Here is a 25312-nt window from a genome sequence, read left to right as displayed (position 1 = left end):
GAGAGGAAAAAGAGATATTCCACAGTAACAATAAAATATATTTTAAGTGTTGAATGAATTTGGTGTTTCTATCCTACCCTATCTAACAATGCAAACTGACAGCATGAAACACAGCAGAGATTATTACAGGTTTTCATTTACATTATTCTCTCCCCTCAAATAATAGTCCAACCAATTTTCAAGGCTGCCTTCAACCACACAGCAATATCCTACACACTGTAGTTTGCCCTAGAGTCAATTACCTGTTCCAAGTCCTCCCAATCAGAATTCACGAGTATTTTTTTAAAACCCTACAAAAGACAAATACGAATATTTACCTCTACAAGTAGACAAGAACATCATGAAATGCAGCAGGAACATTTACTGGTGAAAGTGCAGACTGCTGTTAATATTTCAAACCTTTAGTTCTAATATTACACCTCTGTTGAAGGACTGGAAAGCAGAAAAATTAATCATTTACCAGCAGAGCTAAATCTTAATTCCAGCCAGCCTCTGGGTGTCAGAGTCAGAAAAGATGTCTGTCTCTCCAAGTTCAGCTGCTCAAACTCTAGGCTTTATGTGACTGTGTACCTAGAACAAAGGCTAAGATATGACATTTAGCCCATGATTCTCTTACCTAATGAATGGTTCAGGAAAGAATTAAACACTCCAAAATGGTAGCCAAGATGTGCACACCTGTAGCCTCCCTTCAAGAATATACACCAAGCAGTAACAGCCTTATACTTAGAAACAAAGCAAAAGACAAATCAAGAACGAAACAGGTGATATTTTGTTGCTGAACTCCTAGATTATCAGCCCAAGTGGAGTATTGCCTTTTAAAAGGAAAACAGAAATTCTGACGCCTAAAATCTGCTTGCTGACCCAGAGTGGTTCTTTGCAAAGCCGCCAGAAGCATCACAAGCTCCAGTATCCAGCAAAAACTGCATACAAGAAAGCCACATCAATGGTTAGGATTGTTCCTTTAAAAAACAGTTATGGTGTAATTTGAGTGTCTCATCCATACAAACTGGTAGAGGTAGAGAGGCTTGACTGGAAGAGACTTTGTAAGGGATTGGAAGGGGGGGGGTGTTTTTGTTACTGTTTTACATTTTATACCTGCATTTTAAAGCTTTTTGGGTTTTGACTAAAAATACACAACAGGCAGTAGCACCAGAATGACAATGCTCCCTCAGTTAGGTTCCAAGAGCTACAAACTGCACAACTGGTGCTTGGAAAGTTGTTCTCCATTTTTAGAAAGCTTCTTGTTGCCCAAAGCCATTTACAAAGGCCAGCTTCAAACAAATACACTCAAACACAAGATTGCTGTTTCCTGTAGAATAATCTCAACATCTTCACTTATTTGTGTTACAAAAAAGTCCCAACCTTTAGAGTCTGATATTTTGCTATTTTGAAATAGCTACAGATCATCCCTATATACACTTCTGAAATGGTTACACAGGTTTCAAATCTCTCCTGCAATTATACTTAGCTATAAGTTGAAAAGGCAACATTTAAACCATTCAAAGCATCTTTTAATAGACGTAATAGACAGATCTACCCATAATACATTCTTTAATATCTCTGAATGCATTTCCAAGTTGAAAAGTTCTTCCTTTCCATCAGATGGACAGAAGTGATAGTATCTTCACATACAGTCACTTTAAAAGATTTTTATACCTAATATTACACAACTTAAAGTTTTCAGTTTCATAAACAATAATCTTAAAGGCTGGGTCAATGTGCTCTTAAGCACACCAGAAGAAGGTAAGCACCACAATTTGATTTCCAAGTGGTATGGAAAATCAGGATATTTGCACCATAAACCACAAGTCACACATAGCCAAAAGAATTACTGACATGCTCAGGCAAATAGGGGGGACCAATATGCACAGCGTGGAAGAAAACCTAAACAGCAAACTCCTGAATGAAGCTAAGCAGAAGTAAAAGCAGATGAATATATTTCATATTTCAATATATGAAAGCAGTAGAATAAGAGTGAGACATCTAAGTGATGTGCTTTTCTCCCTTTCCCATTTTAGACCTGAGAACTTCCATTTTAAAACCTCAGTTTTAAGTTGCTTCCTTCACATGTGACTCATCGATACTCATTCTAGCTCTCAACTACAGAAATGACAACTCCAGGAATAGTACTTTACTGACACCAAGAATAATACATTTGAAAACAGATACCATCAGCTCTGAAGTCCATAATGAGTAAAGCAGCAGATCAAAAGTTGCAACTATTTGGAATATTTAATTCATGACAACAATATAAGCCAGTCCTCCCAAACTGGTACTGTATCTGCTACCTTAATTGATACAACAGAGTGAAAAATGTTTATTTCAGCTCTTTATGTTGATTTACCCTTAAGAACTTTGCTTTTTCCCTACAGAGATGGTTTAAGGAAAGTCTTAAATCCATTCCAACAATCTCTGTTTTATTCAAGCATCTCCCCCATGTATTCTGTAAAAAAAATCCTGAACTAGCAAAAGATGTCACTTCCAGTAATAGTTAGGAAAAGCAGTTACTTAAACCCTACCCTCTTCTACATTTCAAGAATTCCTGCTTCCAACCAAACTGTTGCTGACTCACTAGCTCCATGTATTTTAAGAAGCAGAGTTACCAAAAATTATCCTCTCTGAAGTGAAATACTGCCAGAAAGCCTGCATCCATCCTTTTCACATTTTATGGATTTTACTTTATGCTAGTGCTGGTCTAATTCACAGGACAAAGTGTGCAGCCCAGAAGAACACCAAGTGCAGTCCTGAAGCACACCTGAAAAGGATGGAAGCTACTCCCAACACGCCAACATTCAAATGACAAACCTCTAGGCTGCTTCTCACCTTCCATTGGTGTGAAATCTTGGCAAACCAGAAGTGTGGCAAATGCCCTAGGTACCACACTATTACTTCCATCCCACCATATTACACTGCACTTTTCCTTTGGAATCTTCTGGATTGAATTCACCAGATTAGAAAAACAGGGGAGAGAGCAATAAGAAATAATATTAATCAACAGCCCTGACTGTGACTGGATGTTTAATGCATTTCAAGTTTTTGTCCTTTCACTAATTTAAGGTAAAGAGGTCAAGAAGAAGAGACAGAATAGCTGTATTTCAGATGCAATCTTAAATTGACCTTCAGTTAAAACTACCTGGTTCCAGAAAGCACATTTCAGAACAGAAACAGAACCTACAGCACTATCATTGTCCAAAAAACCAGCCATGATTTACAAATACTCAGCTGATTTTTTAAGTGAGGTTTTTATTACTTGGCCTGAAATAGATCTATTCAAAGCGATTCACTTTACTAACACCTTATGTGATTTTTCTCTTCATATGGTATTGCCTGTGACTATTAACACAACTATTAACTTGTGGCACCTTCTGATTCAAGGCAACAAACTACATTTAGCATTTTTCCCCTACATTTAGCCAAAGGACTTTTTTTTCAAAAATACAAATGAAAGGAAGGATAAGATGACAAATGTTTTCTGTAATATCCAGAGAGATTTCTATATGAAACAAATAAATGCTTTGACGAAGTCAATATTTTGTAAGTGTTCCTTCAGCATACTACATGTTATGACTCCAAACCTCTAGAACATAAAGGTGTAAGTAGTTCATCACCTCTCCTGGTAGGCCTACTGTGTTTAGTAGCCTATGCTCAAAAGTAGTGCTATTTTGTTATACAGAAAAACCTCTAGTGTAAACAACAATAAGAAACATTTGTATTCAGTGACAGAAAACCAGCTTTAAAGCCACAGTTAGTGTAGTGGTTGGAATGAAAAAAGGTTAGTAATCCTACTTCTGTTTTGAACAAACGTGGGAAGAAAAGGGAACACATGCATTTGAGCATCAAAGATCTTGTATAGAATTTTCCTATTACTCACACTTTTAATATGTGGGTTCACATAGAAATTTTACCCAGAGAAACATTTTAGCCTTTCCCCAAGCCCCACTGTAACCAGAGGTTTTATCTTGATTTTATCAAATACTACAGCAAGTTATGCTACTGCTATACAGGAATAATTGCACCCTGTTGCCTGTTGCACCTCCCTGCTGTGCATTAGATGTCCCACAAGGAACCAAGCAGAAGTAACCACCCATCACAGTGGCTCAGTCAGCAGTCTAATACCTTACACACATAATTAGGATGACTTTTTATCAGTTCACCCAACTACCAATCTACCAGCAACTGCTGGAACCATTTAAACAAAAGAGTGCCAAAGAATATCAACCCCCTGGTCTTCACTACAATGCTTTACTGAAGCTTTGTTTCCCTGAACAGTAATAGAAGCTTCTGTAAATCCAAAGGACACCTCCTTTGGAAGGAGGTGGCAAAGAGTTAATCTGACTGTAACTGTAACTGACAATGCAGCAGAAGCCGACCAGTACCGAGAATTTAACTAAAATATAAATTAAACGATCTCAATTTGTTCAACAGGGTTATTTGATTAATTTGGCTAAGATTTGAGTCATTTCTCATAGGACTAAAAGAAATAAAGGGGAGGGCAGACAGAAATTTTGTTCATGTTTCCTCCATGCCTATTGTGAGGCTCTTTGGGTTGGGGATAGCTGTCTGTCTGCCAGACACAAAAATTGGTTTGCTGGATACAACGGCACTAAGCAAAAGAAGTCAAGAAGAAAGTCACTGTACAGGAGTAACAAATAAAACTCAGCATTAAATGCAGAGTGAACTCTTGCATCCTAGGTGACACCCTGTTCAGAATCTGCAATTCATTTTTTTTTCCCCAGATCAGAGCAGCCCTGTATCATTTATGAACTGGTAACCCACACATGTTGGTAAGAAGCATGCATCTCCATCTCCCTCTGCTGTCGAGTCCTCAGAAAACAACCAACTGCAATACTGTCAGCACAAGGCAAATCAGGAACAGTCTAGAGTAGAGTTTCCAACCCTGTTCATGACTTAAGAGAATAAATACAGACTTAAAAGATAACACTATATACCGAAAATATTAAATCAGAAGTTTGAGTTTGGGATTTTCTACCACCACTCCTCCCCAGCTTTTAACTGCTTGTGTTGCTTGAATGCAAAAACAAGATAATTCAAAGACAATATGCAATTCTTAAGAGATTAAATATATTATTTTCTCTATCTAATCTAATTCTATTTTAGCAATTATTTTAATTCTGAAATGTGGACTGAATAAAGTAAACTGCTGCAAAGTCTCAAATCAATTAATTTATCATACCTCACTTCCTACCTCAGAGCAGTTTATCTGCTCTCCTCACAGTGTTAAGACCCAATTAAAAAAAAAAGTAGTACATGAGCTTCTCAATTCTTAGAAGTCCTGAGATTACAGGTTCTTAAAATCTATGCTAACTCTGGGCTTTGGTTATCAAGAGGATACATAATTTACGTGTTTGTTGAAAAAATACCCAACCACCAATTACTCTTACACCAGATTTCAACTGCATGACAACGCAGATACTTTTTTGCTTCCAACTAAGGTACAGAATGCTTCAAAGGAAGTGTGTTCCTCATGCTGAAGAAAGTGAATACAATAATCAATGTAGAATCTAGATGAAGACAGTTGCAACAAAACCTGATGAGAAACAGATTTTAGACAGAGAATGCTAATATAGTAGCATATATTCCTCAAAAAAAATTGAGGGTACCTATGGATCTTCCTTGTTGCTGGTGGCAGGATTACTTTCTTTAGTTTGAAATTGCACATGGTGTAAATAAATAGAATTCCAGTCAACAAGAAATGCAAATTTCTATCCGTATCATATTCAGTGATTTATTTTAGGATGCAGATGCGATTCATTTCTATTTTCTCTTCCTACCCATTTGTGAGATACAGAACTTAGTAAGATCAGAAGTTCACAGTATTTTCTCTCCTAACCTTAGATGTCTACAGTGTGATCTACTCTTCTACATACACATTAAGACAGGAAAATCAGGGGGCAGTTGTTATTAGACTAATACAGCCTCTTGTACTGCTCAGCATAGCTAGAGCCCATGTGTGCAAATTCCCATTTATTTCATAGCACAAAGAACTAAATGGAAAAAATTATCTTAGCAATGTACAAACACTTAAAGGCTTACGAACCAAAGCCGAAGTGCACAGGTTCAGAGTAATTCACTACTTGCATTATATCATAGTATTTATAGGAAGACATTTGTCCTGTATTGTTTTCTTGACAAAATTAATACATAGTACTTTTTCCTGCAACTTTAAGAGCTCACTAAAAGCTATATATTATGTTTGCAATATTGGTAAAAACATAAGAATGGCACCAAAACAAGAAGGAACAGCAATGCGCTGCTCAGGAGAAGACTAAACAAGCACAAGATTCCTCTTATTCTGCACACTAAACTGAATTTAGTATAGAAGTTTTCACAGAATCTTAGCTGTAACTTCCATAGTTGTTACCAATTCATGTACCAGAAGACAGCCACCAGTTTCTTACAGATGGTGTTTTCTTTCATCAAGCAAAACAACTATAAACTTCACCATCTTACTTTGTTATGAAATAATCATTACCTTTAATACCATTAACAAGTTTCTAGTTCTAACTGAAATACCACAGAACAGTTCACTGCAAACAACTGCTCATCAATATACTTACTTGCACATTGCTTTTCTCATGTTTCAACTGAGCATGGCTAGTTCAATACAGAAGACTAAGCAAAGCTGGAGTCAGTCAGCCTGAATTATTTAGTAATAACACGTATCTGATGTTAAGATTATACAAAAGCTTCCACTTATATACTAGAGAATTTATTAAGTCCATTTAGAGAAAGAAGCAATTGTAAAAGAAAACTTCACAGTAGATTACCTGCTTCTGAGGAAATGAAAAGGCCTCCTTCCCAATTGTGTTAAGGGCAACATGATGCTGGCCCTCCAAAATAAGCTGCTTGTTGTCTTCCACAACATATGCCTACGGAATATAATACAAAGACATCTGCAGACCAGAAACTATCATAAGATTCATAATATAGAATTGCTGACTGCCCCCTAACTGAAGTGGAACATGCTGTACTTATCGAAACTTAGAGGCTAGCATGACATATTTATGCCAATTTCTACTTCATAATATCTGCATCCTGGTAAATGAGACCCTTTTCTTCAAAGCAGACTGGGTCACTCTTAAAGTTCTATAAGAGCAAGCATTAACAAACCCCTTAGTTTAAGATTTCCTAATTTTCTTTTTTAAAAGAGAACTTACAAGAACTGGGTGCATCCAGAGTAACGTAAAACCATTTAAGGACACTTATTATAGTAATAGATACTAAAACTATCTTTTCTTCTTACATCATTATAGTTCATTTGATTGTTCCGAGAAAAAAAAATTCGGATTTCATATGCATATGCCTGAAAGTTCAGGATGCCACATTAAACTGTTTTCTAGCTGTAATGTTTCATGTCCAAATTACCACAAAGGCCACAACCATACATACCTTCCACAGTACCACAATGTTCAAATCCACTTCACTGCATCTTTGTATCAACCTGACTGTTTCATCAAACGATTGTTTCACTGCCCTTTGAGATGCATGAGTATGAGATTGCACATGTGTTCTTTTAAATTCAGAGGATAAGCTTTGGAAAAAGAAGTCTCCACAAGGACTGGCTGAACTTACTATCTACAAGAGAAAAAAAGGAACAAAGTGCTCAGAACAGGATGCGAGCTGACACAAGTTGCTCTAATAGAGCTCATCACTGTAGCATTTCAGTTCCATTATCCTGCTTTGCTTCCCTTTGTAAAGCTACAGGATGCCAGACACCTTGGTTTCCATGCCTGGCCTGTTAGAGATCACTCCTATCTAAAGGGCTGTCAAAGGTAATATAGGGAAAACAAGAGCTGTAACTTGCCAGTTTAAAACTACAAATACAGACTTGGAAACAGGAGCTCTGATTATTATCACAAAGCAGCCTACTGTGATGTATCAAGTCTATTAGAGAGAGCTGAAGCATCCAACTAAGTAATATGAAAATCATTTTTGCTTATTAGTATTTTCCTCAGCTTAGCTAGAATTATTTATCTAAATTAGGAACATAACACTTTGCTAGCAATAGCACAGATAGTAGACTGCACAGCACATCCCCATAGATATGTGGCACAAACAGAAGTACTGTGCTGTTTGTCATCATGTGTGCCAAGCTCTTCCAACACCAAAAGCCTGGTAAGGAAACTGGTTTTTAAGAGCGACAGCAATGATATTGTGTCCTGAAGCAACTTTAGCTTCCCAATCCCTCATTTTCAAAAACGCTAGCTTTTCCAGAATATGCTGTTGCAGAGCTGCTAATTATTGCACTAGCAGAACACTGGTAGGGAAACAATCTGCTTTTGGAGCAACTTCTCAGAAGGGAGCACCCCTCCCCATCTCCCCACTGTAATAAATTGTTCTCAAGGAAAGGTAAAGTTCCTGCAGCTCAAATTTCAACTCTAAAAATGCGAAGGACCATCTTATGCTTATGAAATAAAACGGTAGTGAATAGGTTTTCTTTGGCTTTTAAAAGCTGAATACACACAGGAAAGATGTACGTTCACCATAAAATAAGCGATCTGACATTCAGCTGACTAAATCCACTACACAGATTGCTGATCTAATGCAAGGAGCCTACTTTCCTCAGGTTTTGGAAAAGCACTTGCTGTACCAAGATCATTTGCTGAAAGGATTATTCAATACCTGTATGTTTAAAAGTATTAGAGGAGTGTGGTAGTCTAAAATCCTAAACTTCTAGAAAAATCAAACAGACTTCTTGAACTGACTGCAACCTCCTATAGTAGTTTTGAAATTCTGGGACCAACATCCATTAGTTTTCCAGTTTTTCAAGTAAGCTGTAATTAGAATTTTTAACCTGTCTTAGTACAAGTGTAATTAAGAACAAGAATCTGATATCTGCAGACCTCTACTAGAAAACTAGAGGGCTGGGATATATTTAAAAATAACTACTCCAAAGAGCTGAAAAGGAGGAAAAGCATTAGGAAAAAAAGCTAGCACTGCAATGTGATCCCAAAGTAGTTCAACTGTGGAGCTGGGATCCTAATATTCCTGACTATATGCTAGCCTAGGTTACCTTACCACCTCTTTGTCCTTTCACAAGAGAGGGACACCTTGCACAAGACAAAATATGCTGCTGTACCCATTCACCTACCTGTTCATTTCCAAAGACAATATCTGCAAATGTGTAATTTTCTAAGGGATAAAAAGAGAAAGCACCATTTTAGCATCATGAGAAGTCACAACTTCAGCATACAGTATCCAAAAGAGTATTTTTCTCAAAAAGTTACCACATTCAGGAAAGAACCTACCTTCTGAGTTTTTGCATCTCACTGCTTTAAAACATAACTTTGCTCTCTCTCTGCTAGTGAGTTTAGTATCTGAAAAAAAAAAAGGTGGCAAGATTTGTTTTTCACCCTCAGCATCATCAGGATCCCTTAGACAAAAGTCAGTCTTGAACATTTACAAATAGGAAACACACTGACGACACACAAGCACAGCTAATCAGTCATAACAACTGCACACAACACAACACAACTGTATTTCTTGTGAGGAAAGCTATCAGCCACCCCAGACATGGATTTCAGTACATCACAGAAATAATGCAGCTGTTAATTAAGCTTGTTTTTAAAATTAATTAAGTCTGAATAAGTTAACTGTAAATATACGTTTCCTGAAACACGGACAAAAGAAGGGCTTTAGTATGTTTGAAATGGACCAAGTTCTTGGGTATTAATTATTCTGAAAGCCAAATTCAGCTCCTTATAAGATTCTTTAAACTGCTTTTATCAGGCAGAAGCTAGACTTGCCATCATTTTGGTCATAAAAATACACACCTTTGTCTCCAGAGATGTTAACAGATTTTTGAAGCTTCCAGTGCTTGCTATTGCTTGAAACTTGCACTATATGAAATTCCTTAACACCCGTCTCACTCTAAGGAAGAGACAAAAGTTATGTCAAAGAAAATAAATCACAATTGTGATGTGATGTGCTACATTCCACAGCAAGTGTTCACTGCAAGGTGGCACTGTTAGAATCTTAATTTAACTCATTATTCACACCATTCATAACACACAATACTTAGAGACAAGGAAAGATTGAAGACCCACTGTAAAGTAAAGCAACAGTCCCAGATCACAGCAACTTCCAATTCCAGTAAACAAAGCCACACAAAGAGGAAATAAGGATCCCCCAGAAAAAGATCCACAAGCTAGTATTTTAGATTAAGAACGACTTTAACAAAAACAAGGCTTTTTAACTCCAATGCAGAACACTGTCCACAAAGCTACTTAGTTTCTAGGATTACTTCAGGAGCATTGATTATTATGTCATAAATCCTAGAAACTCAAGATCTATTTATTTTGGGTTTACATATAGACACAATAAAAAGTTTCTTTCGGAGTTGGCTTCCTTTCTTGTAAAGAGTGAGGTAGTAGTGGAAAACTAAGCCTCATATTGTTAACTTGGTAAGTCCTTTATAAAAACATTCCTCCCTCCCTAAAGGAGTGGACAATATTCAGTAAATGAAGAAAAAAACCAGAATGTACACACCTTTAAAAGAAAATGACAAATCAGCTCAGCAGTTCCATTACCAACTAAGTGTCTATGAATTCTATGAACAGACAATTCAGTTACCTTGCTTTGTGACTGAAAAAATGGGAGCAGCTTTATCAAAAAAATAAGTAAATTTAAATTAGCATGGTATGAAAAACTGAGTATTTTCATCTGCTTTAGTAAGTCAACAGATCACAACAGACATATCTGTATTTGGATTATATTAGCAAAAATGTCTTTATAGCTTGGTGATAAATGTAAACACAGAAACTTCCTTCAAATTGGAGCTTAAATTTTGACTTTGACATTACCACTAATTCTACTAGTGTTTTCACTGAAAGGTTGCAGAGGACACAGGTAGTTCTGAATGAGACAATCTGGGAAGTTGCGATCAAGAACATTCATCGATTTGGAATAAATCTTCCTAAAAACACTCTGAACTGTAGTCTTGCAATATGATTAGTATAGGAGACTTCCAGAGAGTTGAGGTATAACTTAATACTCTTTCCAACAGCAATTGAAATGAACAAATATGCAAGGTTTATTTAGTGTTTGCAAAGTTACTGTAGAAAAACCTTTTACTTGAGTGTTGGTTCCAGTGGTGACTCACATCTGCTGAGCTTCAGGACAGTATTATTATTAATAAAAATAAGAACTTACAGTATTGATATTTTCTACATCCACAAACAGCAACATGTTGTCCCCTCTGCCTTCTTCATCCCCAAGTGCATTACTTCGGCAGACAGTAGCCCGAATGTGCAGAGACCGGCTGGTACAAATAACTGCAGTGTGCCTTAATACTCTATGACTAGGAAAGGGAGGAAGGGGAGGAGAGAAAAGAAAAGAAAAAAAGAAAGAAAAAGACAACATTTTGAACAACCAGGACTGTCCAGACCATGACATCAAGAAATTTAGCTTTTATGTTTGTCAGTATTAGGACCATTAGACAATTTATTTGTTTCAACCACCAAAGATACACTTTTCACTGAAGATACCCTATCAAACCTACTTTATTTTTAACCATCTTGCTGCATGGGTAGGTGCTCTTCAAACACACAGTCTCTTAGCCAGTGTGAAACATTAGAGAAAAAGGGTCACGTGTTACTGTGAGGAAAAATACATCAGAACTATTTCAGATGGAAGACAACTGGCAGAGTGAAAGTAAACAGACACATACTGGCACACAGATAGCATTAAGCTATTTAATGCCACGAAATGCCTTGGAAAATAGTTTTTGAGTAAATTAGCCATAGCAAGACCACTATTTAATCTCATCTCTTGCTATAAGTATTTACTAAAAAGCACTAGGATACCACCGCATTCAATAAATTCTCCTGAAAAGGCAATAAAAGAGAACCAAACCACTGCTACCCTGCCTTTTTCCAGGGGACAGCAGACCCTTTGTGAAAGTTATCTTCCTGTTTTTCTAAAGATGAGTACAATTCCATTCTTAGACACCATCAAAAGACATGAGGTTTTCCCATGTAGAAGCTTTTAGTTACTGTAACTTCCACATGGAAACATTTTAGAAGCATGTTAAAGTTTGATATGCATTACCTACTAAATATGCTGAAACATCATGTGACACTTGTTTTTGGGAGGGAAAAATCAGTGGCTTCCTAAACTCTACTTCACAATGTCGCAACTGGAGAAGAAACTTTAAAGTTTTGCAGTTAATATTCAGATATACGGATGCCCATATAGCTTTCAAGTGGCACAAATTATACCATTTTTTAAACATTTAAAAGTTATGCTCAGTCAACAAAGAGCACTGCTAAACCAGAGCAGCTCCCTTAAGTTCCCCTCAAAAGTTACATACCATAGGGAGTAAGTACATTTCTCAAACAACCCTCTTCCATCTCTCAAACACCTCCGTTTCTGAATGCTATGAGTTGTAGGGGGACAAGTTCTCTATTCCTGCAGACTAGCTTAGAGCCAAATGAAATGCTAACTTCGGTATTTCAGAAGCTACGGAAAAATCTAAATCAAGAGTGCATTTGCATGACTTCAGTTTTGATAATATGCTACTGATCCACTCTCAACCATCTTCAACTTACTCTGCTTTGGTTTACACTGCAAACCAGTCTCACGGTACATGAACTTTGTTTTTCTCTCAGAACTAGCCTGGAAAACAAGCTTCACCCACAAGAAGATATTCAGTCCATCTTACTAGAGCTTATCTGAAGTAACCCTGGTACAGACATCAAGCGTGAGGGTTTAGGCTGGGACAGTCAATTTTCTTCACAGTAGCTGGTAAGTGGCCACATTCTGGATTTGTGCTAGAAATAGTATTTACACAGGAATGTTTTTGTTATTGCTGAGCAGGGCTAGCACAGGATCAAGGCCTTTTCTGCTCCTCACCGCACCCCCACCAGCAAGCAGGCTGGGGTTGCACAAAAGGGTGGGAGGGGACACACTGGGACAGCTGTGTCCCCAGCTGATCAAAGGGATATTCCATATGGTGTCATGCTCAGCAATAAAACTAGGGAGAAGGAAAAAGCAGGGCCTGATGACACATCTTCCGAAGAAATCATTACACATGGTGGAGCCCTCCTTTCCTGAAAACCTGCCTGCCCACAGGAAGCGGTGAATGAATTTCTTGGGGCTTTTTTAGCTTGTGGTGTCAAACTTGCCTGTGCACTCTCTCAAGAAACTATAGTCCAAAAAGAAACTACACAACAGCCTGCAAGTCAAACTTGGTATTTAACCCCTCCAAAGAGAACAAATTTCATCACAATACAATTACTAACCAAATTTTAACTAAGAACAAAATCTTTTATTCAAGGTAGACAAGATTTTGTTTTATAAAATGTAGAAAGAAATTAGGTTACGACTTTTCACCGTATGCCTCAGAAAGATGTGGTTCCAGACGAACTAAATATGAACTAAGTTTGTATTACACAGATATCATTAAGCTATCTGAATTCCATTAGCCCATTACTACTTCAATGGAAGCACTGAAGGCTACAAAATTTCATATGGAAATTAGATCATATAGTAGAAAAAATATTGCTTAGAATAGCAGATAACAGGCCATTTTCACATCATCACAGTGATTGAGAGAAATTCAGTAATATTTACTTCTAACATTACAATGTTTATAATGTGTCTAATAAGTATGACAGAAAAGGTAGATTAGAAAAACTTACCACATTTTTGAGTGTTTTTTAATACTTTCATAGTAAAACAAGAAGTTAATTTCATGAACACCTTCTTCGTCTGGTCCCCGTAACCACATTGGCAGCTGCACTGAAGCCCCAGGAAGAAGAACAGCATCAGGAAGCGGAACCTGTATTACTTCAGGTGAACCTCCCGTGCCAATCCCAAAGTCTGCAGAAGAAGCTGAAGACAGCAGTGCTGTTCGCACAGAGGTAGGATCTGTCACAACAGTCTTGTAAGCACTACAGTTCTCAGAGGCTGAAGGACTTAGTGGTGTTAGAACAGCAGTATTCCCACCAAAAGTGAAAAATTCTGGATGCTTGGACACGACCTTCAGTGCAGTAAGAGGACACTTGCTTACATTCACAAATTCTACGTATGCTTTTCTGATTTCTCCACAGAGAAGCCCAGTAGGAAAATTTATAAAGAACACCTATATGGGAGAGAAAAGGGAAAAATAAAAACCTCAACACTGAGCTAAGTTAGGAATGCTCAAGAAAACAACCATTAACACTAACCATACTGCTGCCTAGAGCTTCCTGAGGGGAAGTGAAGAAGGAGGTGCAGATCTCTTTGTCCTGAAATCTAGTGACCAAACACACGGGAATGGCTCAAAGCTGCACGAGGGGAGGTTTAGACTGGACATTAAGATGTGTTTCTATATGGAGAGGGTGGTCAAACAGTGGAATAGGCTTCCTAGAGAGGAGGTTGATGCCCTGAGCCTGTCACTGTTCAAGAGGCATCTGGACAAAGCCATTAACATATTGTAACTGGGTGAGGCAGCTGGACTGGATGATCACTGCAGTCCCTCCTAGCTGATCTATCCCACTCTATAGGGGCCTGTCGTTAACCACTTAGCAAGACCATTTTAATAACCCTAGAAGAGAAAAGCACTATGTTTTAATTAACCAGCAGGAATAACTACTCTATATGAATGGCAAGCAAACTGAAAAAAGCTTCTTTGCGTGTTCCCTGCTCACCTTAAAATCTGGCTACCAAAGCTATTGGCAACTAAAATTCTAAAGGGAATACAGCAGTTTCAGAAGGATACTAATTTTGAGGCTTCAAGCTTCAATTGGAAAAAACCCACACAAGTTTGTCACTGATCACAAATTACCTGGAAAGATTTAGGCATTAACAAAATCCAAGCCTTCATTGTTAGAATTACATTTACAAACTGCATTTAGCTATTTTGTCAAAACTGCCAACAGGAAGTAGCTACACACCTCCAACAAAGGCATTTCTTCTGTAATAATGGGATCTAAACGTCGATCAGGTCCATATTTAATCGATGTTTTTTCCTCTTTTGTGTTATTAAGTCGAGGTCCTTGGATTTCTAAATCTTGTCGTCCTCGTACAGATAACCCATTGGAAACAAACTTTCCTGAAAAAAAATTTTTAAAACTTTTGTTTAGTTGTGTTTTTTAATTCCTAACTTTGCCTCCAAGAAATGATCCAAAGCTCCCAATCCAATCTCAAAAGTCATTTTGATTTTTGTTACTGGGCACATGCAGTGTTCATTGGTTAAGCAGCCTCACTAACAAAGAACTATTCAAAGCTTACAGTCACATAACACACGGCTAGTTCAAGTTCCAACACCCAGTTATCCATTGCTGTGGACTTACTCTGCCCTTCAATAGTTTGACTACAACTGGAAGGGAACTGGCAGACACAGTGCATGAAGTTGATGCATTCGTTTCCTTTCCCAGTTTCTGCCAGGCTGGAAAAGTCACTTAAAGGATTATTTCCTTTAAAGACAGCAACCACTCTCCAAATCGTTTTTATTCAAAACGTTTCCAGCCTCTAGATAAACAAGCTTCTATTTCTTTCAGACACTTTCACACGTTTTAATCTCCATTTCATCCAACAACTAAAGTCTCCATGTGGGAGGCAGTTTCAGATGAATGACTCAACAAAACAGATCAAGTAGCATGCAATTAATTGTCCATTTATAGATTAATGTAAAGGAAATTCAAGATGCTAAAAAAAAACCTGTATCAGCCAAATTTAAATTTGGGAATCTATAAAAAGAACTTCAGTGCAACATTTAAACAAAAGTTGAAAGTTAACAAAGCAAAAGGATGCAGAAGAAAAATGAATGGCAAGAGAGTCAATGAGAGTCCTTATAGATTCATCATGGCATAGATGGAATATTTACATTTTGATTTTTTACTGGTTTCAAAATTTCAACAGATTTAAAAGGAGCAATAAAGTATGGATCGGGCATGCTTCCATGGATCCCATGCTTCATGGGATTCCTAAAAGAGACAATTTGTTCTTTTCCCGTTTCAGTTCTCTTATTTCTACGTCCCTACCTGATGGAAAGCCTTGCATCATGGTAGTCAAACACTAGAATTTAGTTCTACCCTGCAGAAGCCATGTCTCCTCCTTCCAAAAACACACAATTTAAGATAATAATACACTTACCTGTCTGTAATCCAATAGAAGGATCTATCCCATCTAATGACACAGCACCTTGAACCGTGCCAAGATTATAAACGACTCCCAGAATATGTAGCTCCCCTGTTTGATGGGGAAAGAGCTTTAGTCTTGCCTGTGGAGATATGTTAAATTTTTGTTGTTGTTGCTACTAGAAAGAAGTACTATTACATTTAACTGTCCAATTGCTAAACACACTCACAGCTACATTTACTTTATAGGTGTGTCAGATGTAACTGCAACAGTAAATACAGATCATTTACTAGAATCAGCATTTCATATACACAGAATTTACCAAACCAGTTCACAGCTGAGAAATGTTCATTATGTTAGGAAAAAATCCTTAAAGCTAACTTCTACTGTGATTAACAGGGGCAGGATCACAGAATGCTTGAAGCTGGAATGAACTTCATGGACTTCTGGAGGTCATCGTGCCCAACTTGCCTGCTCAAGCAGGGCCATTTAGAGCCAGCTGCCCAGGACCACATCCAAAGGGCTCTTAACATCTCCAAAGATGGATACTCCACAAACTCTCTGGACAGCCTGGTGCCAAGTGCTCAAACGCCATCACATTTACAAAATAAGTAAGTGTTATAAATAAAGTTATAAATAAGTGTTTCCTGATGTTCAGGTGGAGCCTCTTGTGCCCACTGCCTCTGGTCCTGTCACATTTAAGCACAGTGATAAGATATATGAGGTACTGGAACCTCTGATTCAGTCATGTATTCTGTTAGTTTAGCATTAAGTTCAAATCATAACAGGTTTGAAACGCACACTAAAGTTCAACACTGAAAAAACTATTTTTAAAACAAAGCATAGTACTTACCACTTTTGTCTCCTCACTATTAATTAAGAATTCTGCTATTGCTTCAGTTCCTACCATATCTTCATCACACGTACCCTGAAAAGAACAAACAGCTCTTTAGATACTATTACTCCTAAGCAGAAAAAGTGCCATAAATAATATTTCCAATACCCTTCCTAAAGTGTTCAAGGGAAAAAAAATCATACAAATTTCCGAACAGTTAGAACAAGCAAGTGCTGCATGCCCAGCTTCTAAGCATTTATGAATTAAAAAAGCAGCTTGAGAGCTCAGTAAACATTTACTTTAGAGAAATTTAAGATTTAGGACTATAAATTGGAACCATTCCCAGTCAGTTTCACTGATATTCACAGAAGTATTTATCACACCATTAAAGTAGCAGTTCAGATCAGGACAGAACGGAAAGTGTAGGGTAAGCCTTGAGACTTAAACTATGTGGAACCATGTTTATAACTCTGGTAAATACTTGCAGAACCTTTAGAGATCACTGTGTTCCAAATGTTTTGGCCAGGGAAACAAATTATTTATGAATTTCCTGTAATATTCAGTATTAGAACATACTAAAACCTTTAAAACATACATGTGAGAACAGTCCATTAGAGCTTTCAGCAGCATTAATTGAAGCATTAAGTTAAACAGTAGTACAATAGCTCATCTAAAGTATTCAAAACATTAATTTTTAATACAATAAATTTTAATTTCTCTTCTAATCAAGATACCAGGATGTTCCTATGTTATACGAGCACCATTTCTCAGAACACACATTTCACTATGCACTCAAATGTACAGTAGCTCAAATAGAATAGAGTATTTGATAATCTACCTATTGACACTCATATTTGCAGGTCAAGTCTAGTGTGACTCAAAATAGATGTAGTACACGTACAATGAAATCTTGGAAGTATTTTGTTTTGCATTCAGCTTTACGATACACGTTACAATTTGTTTGTTAACTTGGCTGCTTTGTACCCTACAGATCCAGGGAAATCTAGCTAAAATGAAAAGAATTTCCATAGCTACTTTTTTTCTTGTCTTTTTTCTTAGTTTACACTTAAACCTTCATGTTTAATGTTTATACTTAAATGTTTTCATACTGTGGAATTTTGAAAATGAAAAGAATTTCAGTAGCTACTTCTTTTCTTGTCTTTTTCTTTCCATACCTGCAGCTGTTTGGGGTGGAAAAGGATGAAGCTTTCCTTACCCGCTCTTTTGTTTCACCGTCATGCTTTGCACCGAACTCTTTAGGTTGAAACTTCCACAGCAATGAAAGGTCAGTCAAAAGGAGTGGAACTTTCAGAGGGTTTCGGAAGGACACTTCTACAGTTATTGGTTCTATTAAAAAAGTGCAAGAAAAATAATAACAGGCTTTCCCCATTACAGTCTGAAGGCTCACCTATCTCAGAGTATTTATGTACAAACAACTTGACAAGAATGTCAGTTCAAATCTATAATAAGGGGAAATATTATACAAATTTATCTAACTCAGTTTATTTCTGAAGTGTAAAAATTTTAACTTTACCTTCTATCACAGCAAGTGGAAATTTGGAGTTATCTGAGTAGCGATTTAAACAGAACTGTGTTGGTTGAAAGTTTGAAGGTATTGTTCCTTTATTTATCACAGACACAACCTGCTCCTCGAGTTCCTTCCACTGTTGTGATGATTCCGAGTCATACTCCTGATCCAGGCTTACATGCGTGGCTGCCTGCTTTTCACCTGGAGAGAGAAAGGCAGTCTTAGAAAGCGAGAACAGCAACGTGCAACAGCTGCACCAGAGGGCCGCACTGGCAGTTTGGTAACTATTCTTAAGATACTTTAAGTTCTAGGTCACTAGCATTCTTATGCTACAATTGATTTAGAAGAGTGAATTGCAAGACATTTTGAAATACACACATGGAAGACAACACTGAGAATAATTTGAGTATAGTTCAATTTGGATAGCATGGCATTCCAAGATTTTAGCATGCTACATGGTATACTCAGGCTACAGATCATTTTTATTTTATGACAGACTACAACCCCACAGTATAGCCCTGGTTTATATAAGAATTTCCACTCAGCCTTCTTTACATTTAGGAATCAGAGTGTTTCAAATATTTCATCCAAGAGGAAGTTAACTGTAAAGCTAATTTCTAGCACTGCCACTAGTGTCCAGTATTTGCTCCAGCAATAATAACCCCTTTCATGAAGTTCATTACAAACTTGCATTGACGCTTTCCAGGTATGAAAAACAGTGGCAGTCAGCACAACCACAAACACAGATTTCATATTTACACAGGAAGTCTGAAAACATCCAGCAAGTAGATACTAAGCTCAAGCTTTTCTTTTAAAATATTTTTAAGTTACCCAGTCATTTTAGTTTTACATAACGACAGAGTTTTTTTTAAATGACACCAACTCTTGCATGTATTTTGGTTCCTTAAAAAAGGGACTTGAAACTGTTTACATATCATTTTCTAACCTTCTGCTGGTCGTCGATCATGCCCAAAGAAAACACGAGTTGCTGAGCTGTTAATATATGGTAAAGGAAGCTGTGGTAAGGGACCATCAGGTGACAGCTGAGTTGCATTCTGGAGCAAAGAAAACAAGAGTGTCATGTACACTACCTACCAATGGCTGAATGATAAGGAGGCCAAGTTAAAAACACTCAATGTTTGAACAGGGAGTACTTTTAAGATGGAATAAATAATTTCAATTAACTCTTTGACATAGATTTTTTTTTTCTTCAACAGAAGTTTAAAGATAGTGAAATCTTTATGGGCAAAGGAGAATAATTATTTTAGCCCTGAAATCTAATCATTACTGTGGCTGCGTTGCTATTACAAGCCTTATTTGATGCAAAGCTTGACTCTCTAACTCAGAATTTGATAAACTATATTCACTATCCCACCACCATTAAATGAGACTCTCACCAAGCTGAGCCGTGGACTCAAACACCAGCCTTTGAGTAAGGTCTGCCATAACTTAAACACCACAGAAATTCTGTTCATAAGCTTTAAAAGACAGTATCTACATGGCTGCATATCGTGTGGCAATATCAGCACTAAACACCCCATAACGCATATGGTATAATTCAATCCAGAATCACTCATGAACTTAAACACAACTCAGTGAGTCACTTGATTCATCAAATTTTATCCTTATTAAAGAATGAAATTCACTACATGGATGGTGACAGAGCTACCTTGTCTTTATTAAAGATGTATTATCAAAAGCCCCCCAAATCATTATAAATTCATCAAAACAGAACAGATCCATTTCCTCTAAAAAATGATAAAACTTACCGCAACTACAATTCAGCCATGACCCCCAAAAAGAAGACTTCACTTTATTGTAATAAAAACACATCTATTACATTACTGTACTAATAACCCATCATAATATCCATCTGTGAAAGTACTGCACATATGAGATGCAGCATATGTGGGCTTTTGAAGTCTGAAGTAAAAAATTGAACACATCAACTAGATTAAAAAAAAAAACCAACCCTGGAACAAGGCAGATAAAACAGGAAATCATTTAATGATTTAACAGAAAATTAGTGGTAATAAAATCACTTATTACTCAAGAAACAGAGACAAGCAAGTAATTTACCTTATAGACATAGAGATATTCTCTTAAAAAAGCTCCTTGCTGAGCTGGAGGCTGTTTACTGTCATTGATCAAAATATGCCTGAAGGCAGACACAGCATTGTCCAGCTGACGAAGCGTAAAGGACTGACGACCAATGGTGAAGTTAATGTGGTCTTCTGCGAGAGACCAGCCTTTCCCTTTGTAAACCTGCATGGCTTGACAGTAGCAACGTAAGGCATGTTTCTTCTGCAAGAGAAAGGTTCATTTCTCAAATAATCCCATTATCCACTGACTGTAATTATAAATTTAGGAAGACTGAACAGTAAGTCAGAAAAGTAGTTTTTACCATCTCCCACCACTATGCAAAGTGTAATGTTTCAGAACTGTGCCTCACAGAATCTGGTCAATACTAACCTAAGCACAGAAGTGTTTGTTCCTACAGTACAGAGCCCAGCCTCTAGATGAAGTTCACATTTTCTAAAGACTAGAGTAACAGGCAGTAAGTTAAAAAAGCAAATAAAAAGAAAAGACTACTTTTAGAACAGTGAGGTTCCTTTAGGACTGACTGCTAAAGTCTACAGAGCTCTGCTGCCAAGATATGTCTGGACATAAACTGGATTTAACACGTTTCATTCCACTCAAACTGAACTTTCAGCGTGACAGTTTCAGCCAACTGTTGATCAGTAGACATAGCTGGGACAAAAATCCATGCCAAGCAAACCAACAAAACAGAGTCCTGCAGTATATACAAGAAAAACTACCAATCAGATCAGCCACTGGGAGATGGATGGTCCGATGCCAATCAGCTCCACAGTTCCTTTCCTGTACGTACATCAGGACCCAGGCATTCAATCCCAAGTCTAGGTATTGAACACCTGTATAGACATTCACTGTACAGCTAAGTCTCAGCTTCTAAAAAATGGCAACAGCATTCCCTTACTTACAGCAGTAATGGGGGGGGAGGGAAAAACCTAATATATGTTCACACTGGTACGGTGATGACAGCAGAGTACAAGCAGTAAATCCTTAACACTGGCACATACTAGTGACACTTTAAAATATGGTATTATGGTCTGCAGCTAAACAGCCTGGCTGATTTCTCTTCAGTAGCATTTTATATTTTGGTACCTCTAAGGATATGAAAAAAAAATAAGCTACATTGCCTATAACACTGTAAAAGTATTTATTGGAAACCAAAATCCCTACAAATATCAGACACAAACAACAAAGAGAGCTGTTACACCAAGTCAAAACTTTTCAAAATGCATTCACTTTCCCAGAGAAAGGAACAAGATATAAAAGAATAAATAAATAAAAATTGATCAATAGCTCCCTATCAGTACTATCCTGTCATAATAACAGACAAGAAAACTACTGAATGAAGAAAACCAAGGAGGGGGAGAAGTACTCCTACTATTCTTCACATCACAGAAGCCAACAATGCAAAAATACTTTTTTTAGTCCTTACCAGGACAGTGAGACTGAGACTGGGTAGGGTGGGAGAAAATCCCCAGCCAAGACCACGGGGCTTTGTTGTAAACAGAATTTTGATGCCTTGGTTCTCCTGTATTATGTCTTGCAATAACAAGCTCAGCAGGAATCAAGCACAAGCTATCTTTACAGAATGCATCCTGCAACTAATGCAAAAAAAAAGCACAGAAGTTCTGTCCAACGAAGTTTATCTACCACACTTAGAGCTGCCTGGAAAGGCATGTGAATGGGAGTAAAAACAATCTGATCTGTATTGGTTTAACTGTTGCTTAAGTCTAACAGCCACAGAGATGCTTTGGTTTGTTGCGCAGTAACTGTTCATGCACCTGCACCTCCAATAAAGAGCATGTATTTAAGGCACCAGGAAAAACAAGTATCTAAATTTTGCTATTATTCTAATAAACTGAGTTTAACAAATAATTCTCTCCCACAAGTCACTCTTACCTCAAGAGTGAAAATATTCCTTTGCCCAAAAAAGCCTTGTATGTTACTGTGCATAAAATGAGACTCAGAAATGAAAACACATATCACTTTAGCTGCAAGTCAGCAATCTTCAGCATTACTTCAAAAACAGAAGTAAAAGGCTAAGGCTATCAACGCAGAAGTCATTTTCAGAAGATTACAGAACAGAATACTGCTGACTAACACAGAAGTGTTAGAAGCCAAGAATCTTCTTCCGGACTAATGACACACTTAACATGTTTTTCAAAGTATCAAATACCAGGCATATTTTCCATGTGGAAAGATAATACTTACCTGGCCTGCTTTACTAAACCTGTGGCCAGCCAATATCATATGAAACGCAAACTTTCTAACCATGGGACTTCTCATGTTTATAAAACAATGGGCTGCCTGCTCCAACAGGAGTGCACTGCGGAGATCTGAATCCTGTTTAAAAGGAAAAAAGAAGAATTAGCCTGAGTTGAATAAAAACATAAAAGGCAACAGTGGCCTTGTTTTAATGGTAAGAGGGACAGTAAGTTGTAAGAGTTCTGTGAAGCCAAAGATTCTTTTATATGCAAACATTATATACGTATGTGAGCATATAAAAATAAGACTAAAAGTATTTTTCAATAGTGTTCAATACCATCATGTTCTTATTTCTTCTAGTGAAGAATATATGAACATGTTTCAGTATGAATAACAAAAGAAATATTTTCTGCTTTTTCAGTTACTCAAGCTACGGTTTCAAACACCAGCACCTCTGAAGCACTCTCCTACCTTTCCCCTCCCTCCCCCTGCAGATACTAAGGCTAGAACCAAAAAACAAGACCTCTAACAGGATGACAGAAAAATAGAGGGAGCAATGAAACTTCGTGAACTTTTATCACATGAGCCTTTTGAACCTATTGATTTCTTAATAATGTACAATTTCTTTCTATTACGCCCTTTTCTTCTCCTGCCAAGACTCAGCTATATTACTTTAACCAGTAAGAACAGAATCTACTTCATTTTACCACAACTGGACTCCATGCTATCAGTGATGTTCAAGTATATATCTTGACTACAAATATACTCAGACACCAATGCAGTATCCTGTGAAGATTCTCCTTGCAACTACCAAAATGCACCACAGGCATACTACATGCAATTTCAAGTTATAAAACGATTGTGCAGAGCTAGTAGTATTTAAATCCCTTGCTTAAATATCTTAGGCTGCTCTCATAAGCACTGGTAGCAAGCTTAAGCTGAAAGGGCAAGAATGAAGCTAGAGAAACACTTGAGAAAGAAAATTACACAACTAAACAGATTTATTCCACGCTTAATCTGTCCCAGGAAAGTCTCAGAAGCACCACATTTGGTGCAGCTGGCAACTAAGTCAGAACTACCAGTTACACTTCTCTCCAAGCTACAAAGGAGATGCTATACTATTACTGGTATTACACTTTTCTTCACTCCTTTTCAAGCAAGACAATTTCTGGGTTAGAAGCTGATTCCATGTTTAATTTCCACCAATTAATATCACAGAAGTGTAGGGTTTCACTTACACAGTAAGGCTCTAACGATTCATATGAGCTGAGCTACAGTAATGCCTTAGTTGCTTAAACTATAGAGAACTTCTGATTATATATGGGATAGCATCCATTATGGTTCTGGCAAGCCATGCTAATACTTTTAATACATGAGTTCTTAAGCTACACCATCCAAGAGCTAATCAGATGTCAAAGAAAATTAGTTAAGCCAAAGATAACATATTTAGCATGGTTAAGGAAGTCAAGAAAACCATTTGACTAGAAAAATAATAACCGTACTAGTTCCTTCACTTACAGTGTAAACAGTTTTCTTCATTTCCTGCTCTATACCTGCTCATTTGCTACCTTTGGCTAGAAAATATTGTAGGAGAAGAATCAGAAGGTAACCTAGAAGTGTTTGGGTAAGAAAACAAATACGGAGAGGGCAGAAATGGAGAAAGCTACTGAGTTTTACCTCACTGGTTAAACGAATCAGAAGAGCAGCTGCCTCTGAATATTTGCTTTGACTTTTTAAGATTTCAGCACTAAGCAGCACACAGCGTTCAGCCAGCACCATGTTCCTAAAGTAAAAACATACATGTATTAATAAATATTTATCAAAATAAACCTCAGAAAACTTTTCAACTCAAATCTTACTTATTTTCTACACACAGCATCAGACTGAGGTTCTGCCGCTTATCCTTCTTAAAGCAAAATACATGAAAGTTCACTCCCCACAAAACAACCACATACAGATTGACACATTAAGTGCCCTATCCCACTATAATATGAGCTTCATAAAAGCCAAAGTTGGACAGCATTTTTGAGAACAGTACTGTATTTATAAAAATACCAACTAAAATAATCTGATGAACAAGAAGTCCAAGAGTTAGAAGCAGGTTGTACTGGCAAGTTGTACCCGGGTACCAGGTGCCCACCAAGCGGCTGTATCACACCCCCTGCTCAGCAACACAGGGGAAGAAGATCAGACTAAAAACCTCACGCGCTGAGAAAGGGACAGGGAGATCACTCACCAGTTAGTTATGGGCAAAACAGACTTGTGTGAGGGAAGATTAAATTAATTTATTGGCAGTCAATAACTGAATAGCACAGTGATAAAAAAAAAACAGAAATAAAACACCTTCTCCTGACAAATCCTCCTTCCCAGGCTCAAGTTCACTCCCAACTCTTCTACCTTCTCCTCCCTGCAAGCAGGGCAGGGAAATGGGGAAAAGGAGTTGCGATCACTTCATAACATTTCTCCTATGCTGCTTCTTCCTCCACATCCTCCTCCCCTGTTTCAGTGTGGGGTCCCTCTCACAGATACAGTTCTTCAAGAACTACTCCAACATGTATCCTTTTTGT

The 25312-nt window shown here is 37.4% G+C and overlaps 1 protein-coding gene across 4 annotated transcripts in view; it reads right to left on the bottom strand.

The window, feature by feature from the left end:
* Positions 1–25312, bottom strand: part of TRAPPC8 (trafficking protein particle complex subunit 8) — a 52931-nt gene that overhangs the window by 5981 nt on the left and 21638 nt on the right. For 2 of the 4 annotated variants that reach the window (XM_042029101.1, XM_042029103.1), the window contains 17 exons: positions 24423–24528; positions 22752–22883; positions 20526–20750; positions 19393–19501; positions 18453–18647; positions 18135–18265; positions 16937–17011; positions 16099–16225; positions 14898–15055; positions 13662–14104; positions 11173–11320; positions 9795–9891; positions 9270–9338; positions 9113–9153; positions 7411–7596; positions 6789–6890; positions 243–290 (listed from right to left, as the gene is read on the bottom strand). In XM_042029101.1, the coding sequence (XP_041885035.1) occupies positions 243–290; positions 6789–6890; positions 7411–7596; positions 9113–9153; positions 9270–9338; positions 9795–9891; positions 11173–11320; positions 13662–14104; positions 14898–15055; positions 16099–16225; positions 16937–17011; positions 18135–18265; positions 18453–18647; positions 19393–19501; positions 20526–20750; positions 22752–22883; positions 24423–24528 (2392 nt within the window). The remainder of the gene's footprint in view (positions 1–242; positions 291–6788; positions 6891–7410; positions 7597–9112; positions 9154–9269; positions 9339–9794; positions 9892–11172; positions 11321–13661; positions 14105–14897; positions 15056–16098; positions 16226–16936; positions 17012–18134; positions 18266–18452; positions 18648–19392; positions 19502–20525; positions 20751–22751; positions 22884–24422; positions 24529–25312) is intronic. The other 2 variants (XM_042029102.1, XM_042029104.1) reach the window with 1 other exon arrangement.

This window comes from Corvus kubaryi, unplaced genomic scaffold (assembly GCF_017639235.1).
Source record: "Corvus kubaryi isolate FWS band 111438036 unplaced genomic scaffold, C.kubaryi_AGA036_p1.0 37312, whole genome shotgun sequence".
Taxonomy (NCBI): domain Eukaryota; kingdom Metazoa; phylum Chordata; class Aves; order Passeriformes; family Corvidae; genus Corvus; species Corvus kubaryi.
The sequence above is the reverse complement of the archived record's forward strand: the minus strand, read 5'-3'. Positions and strand labels throughout refer to the sequence as shown.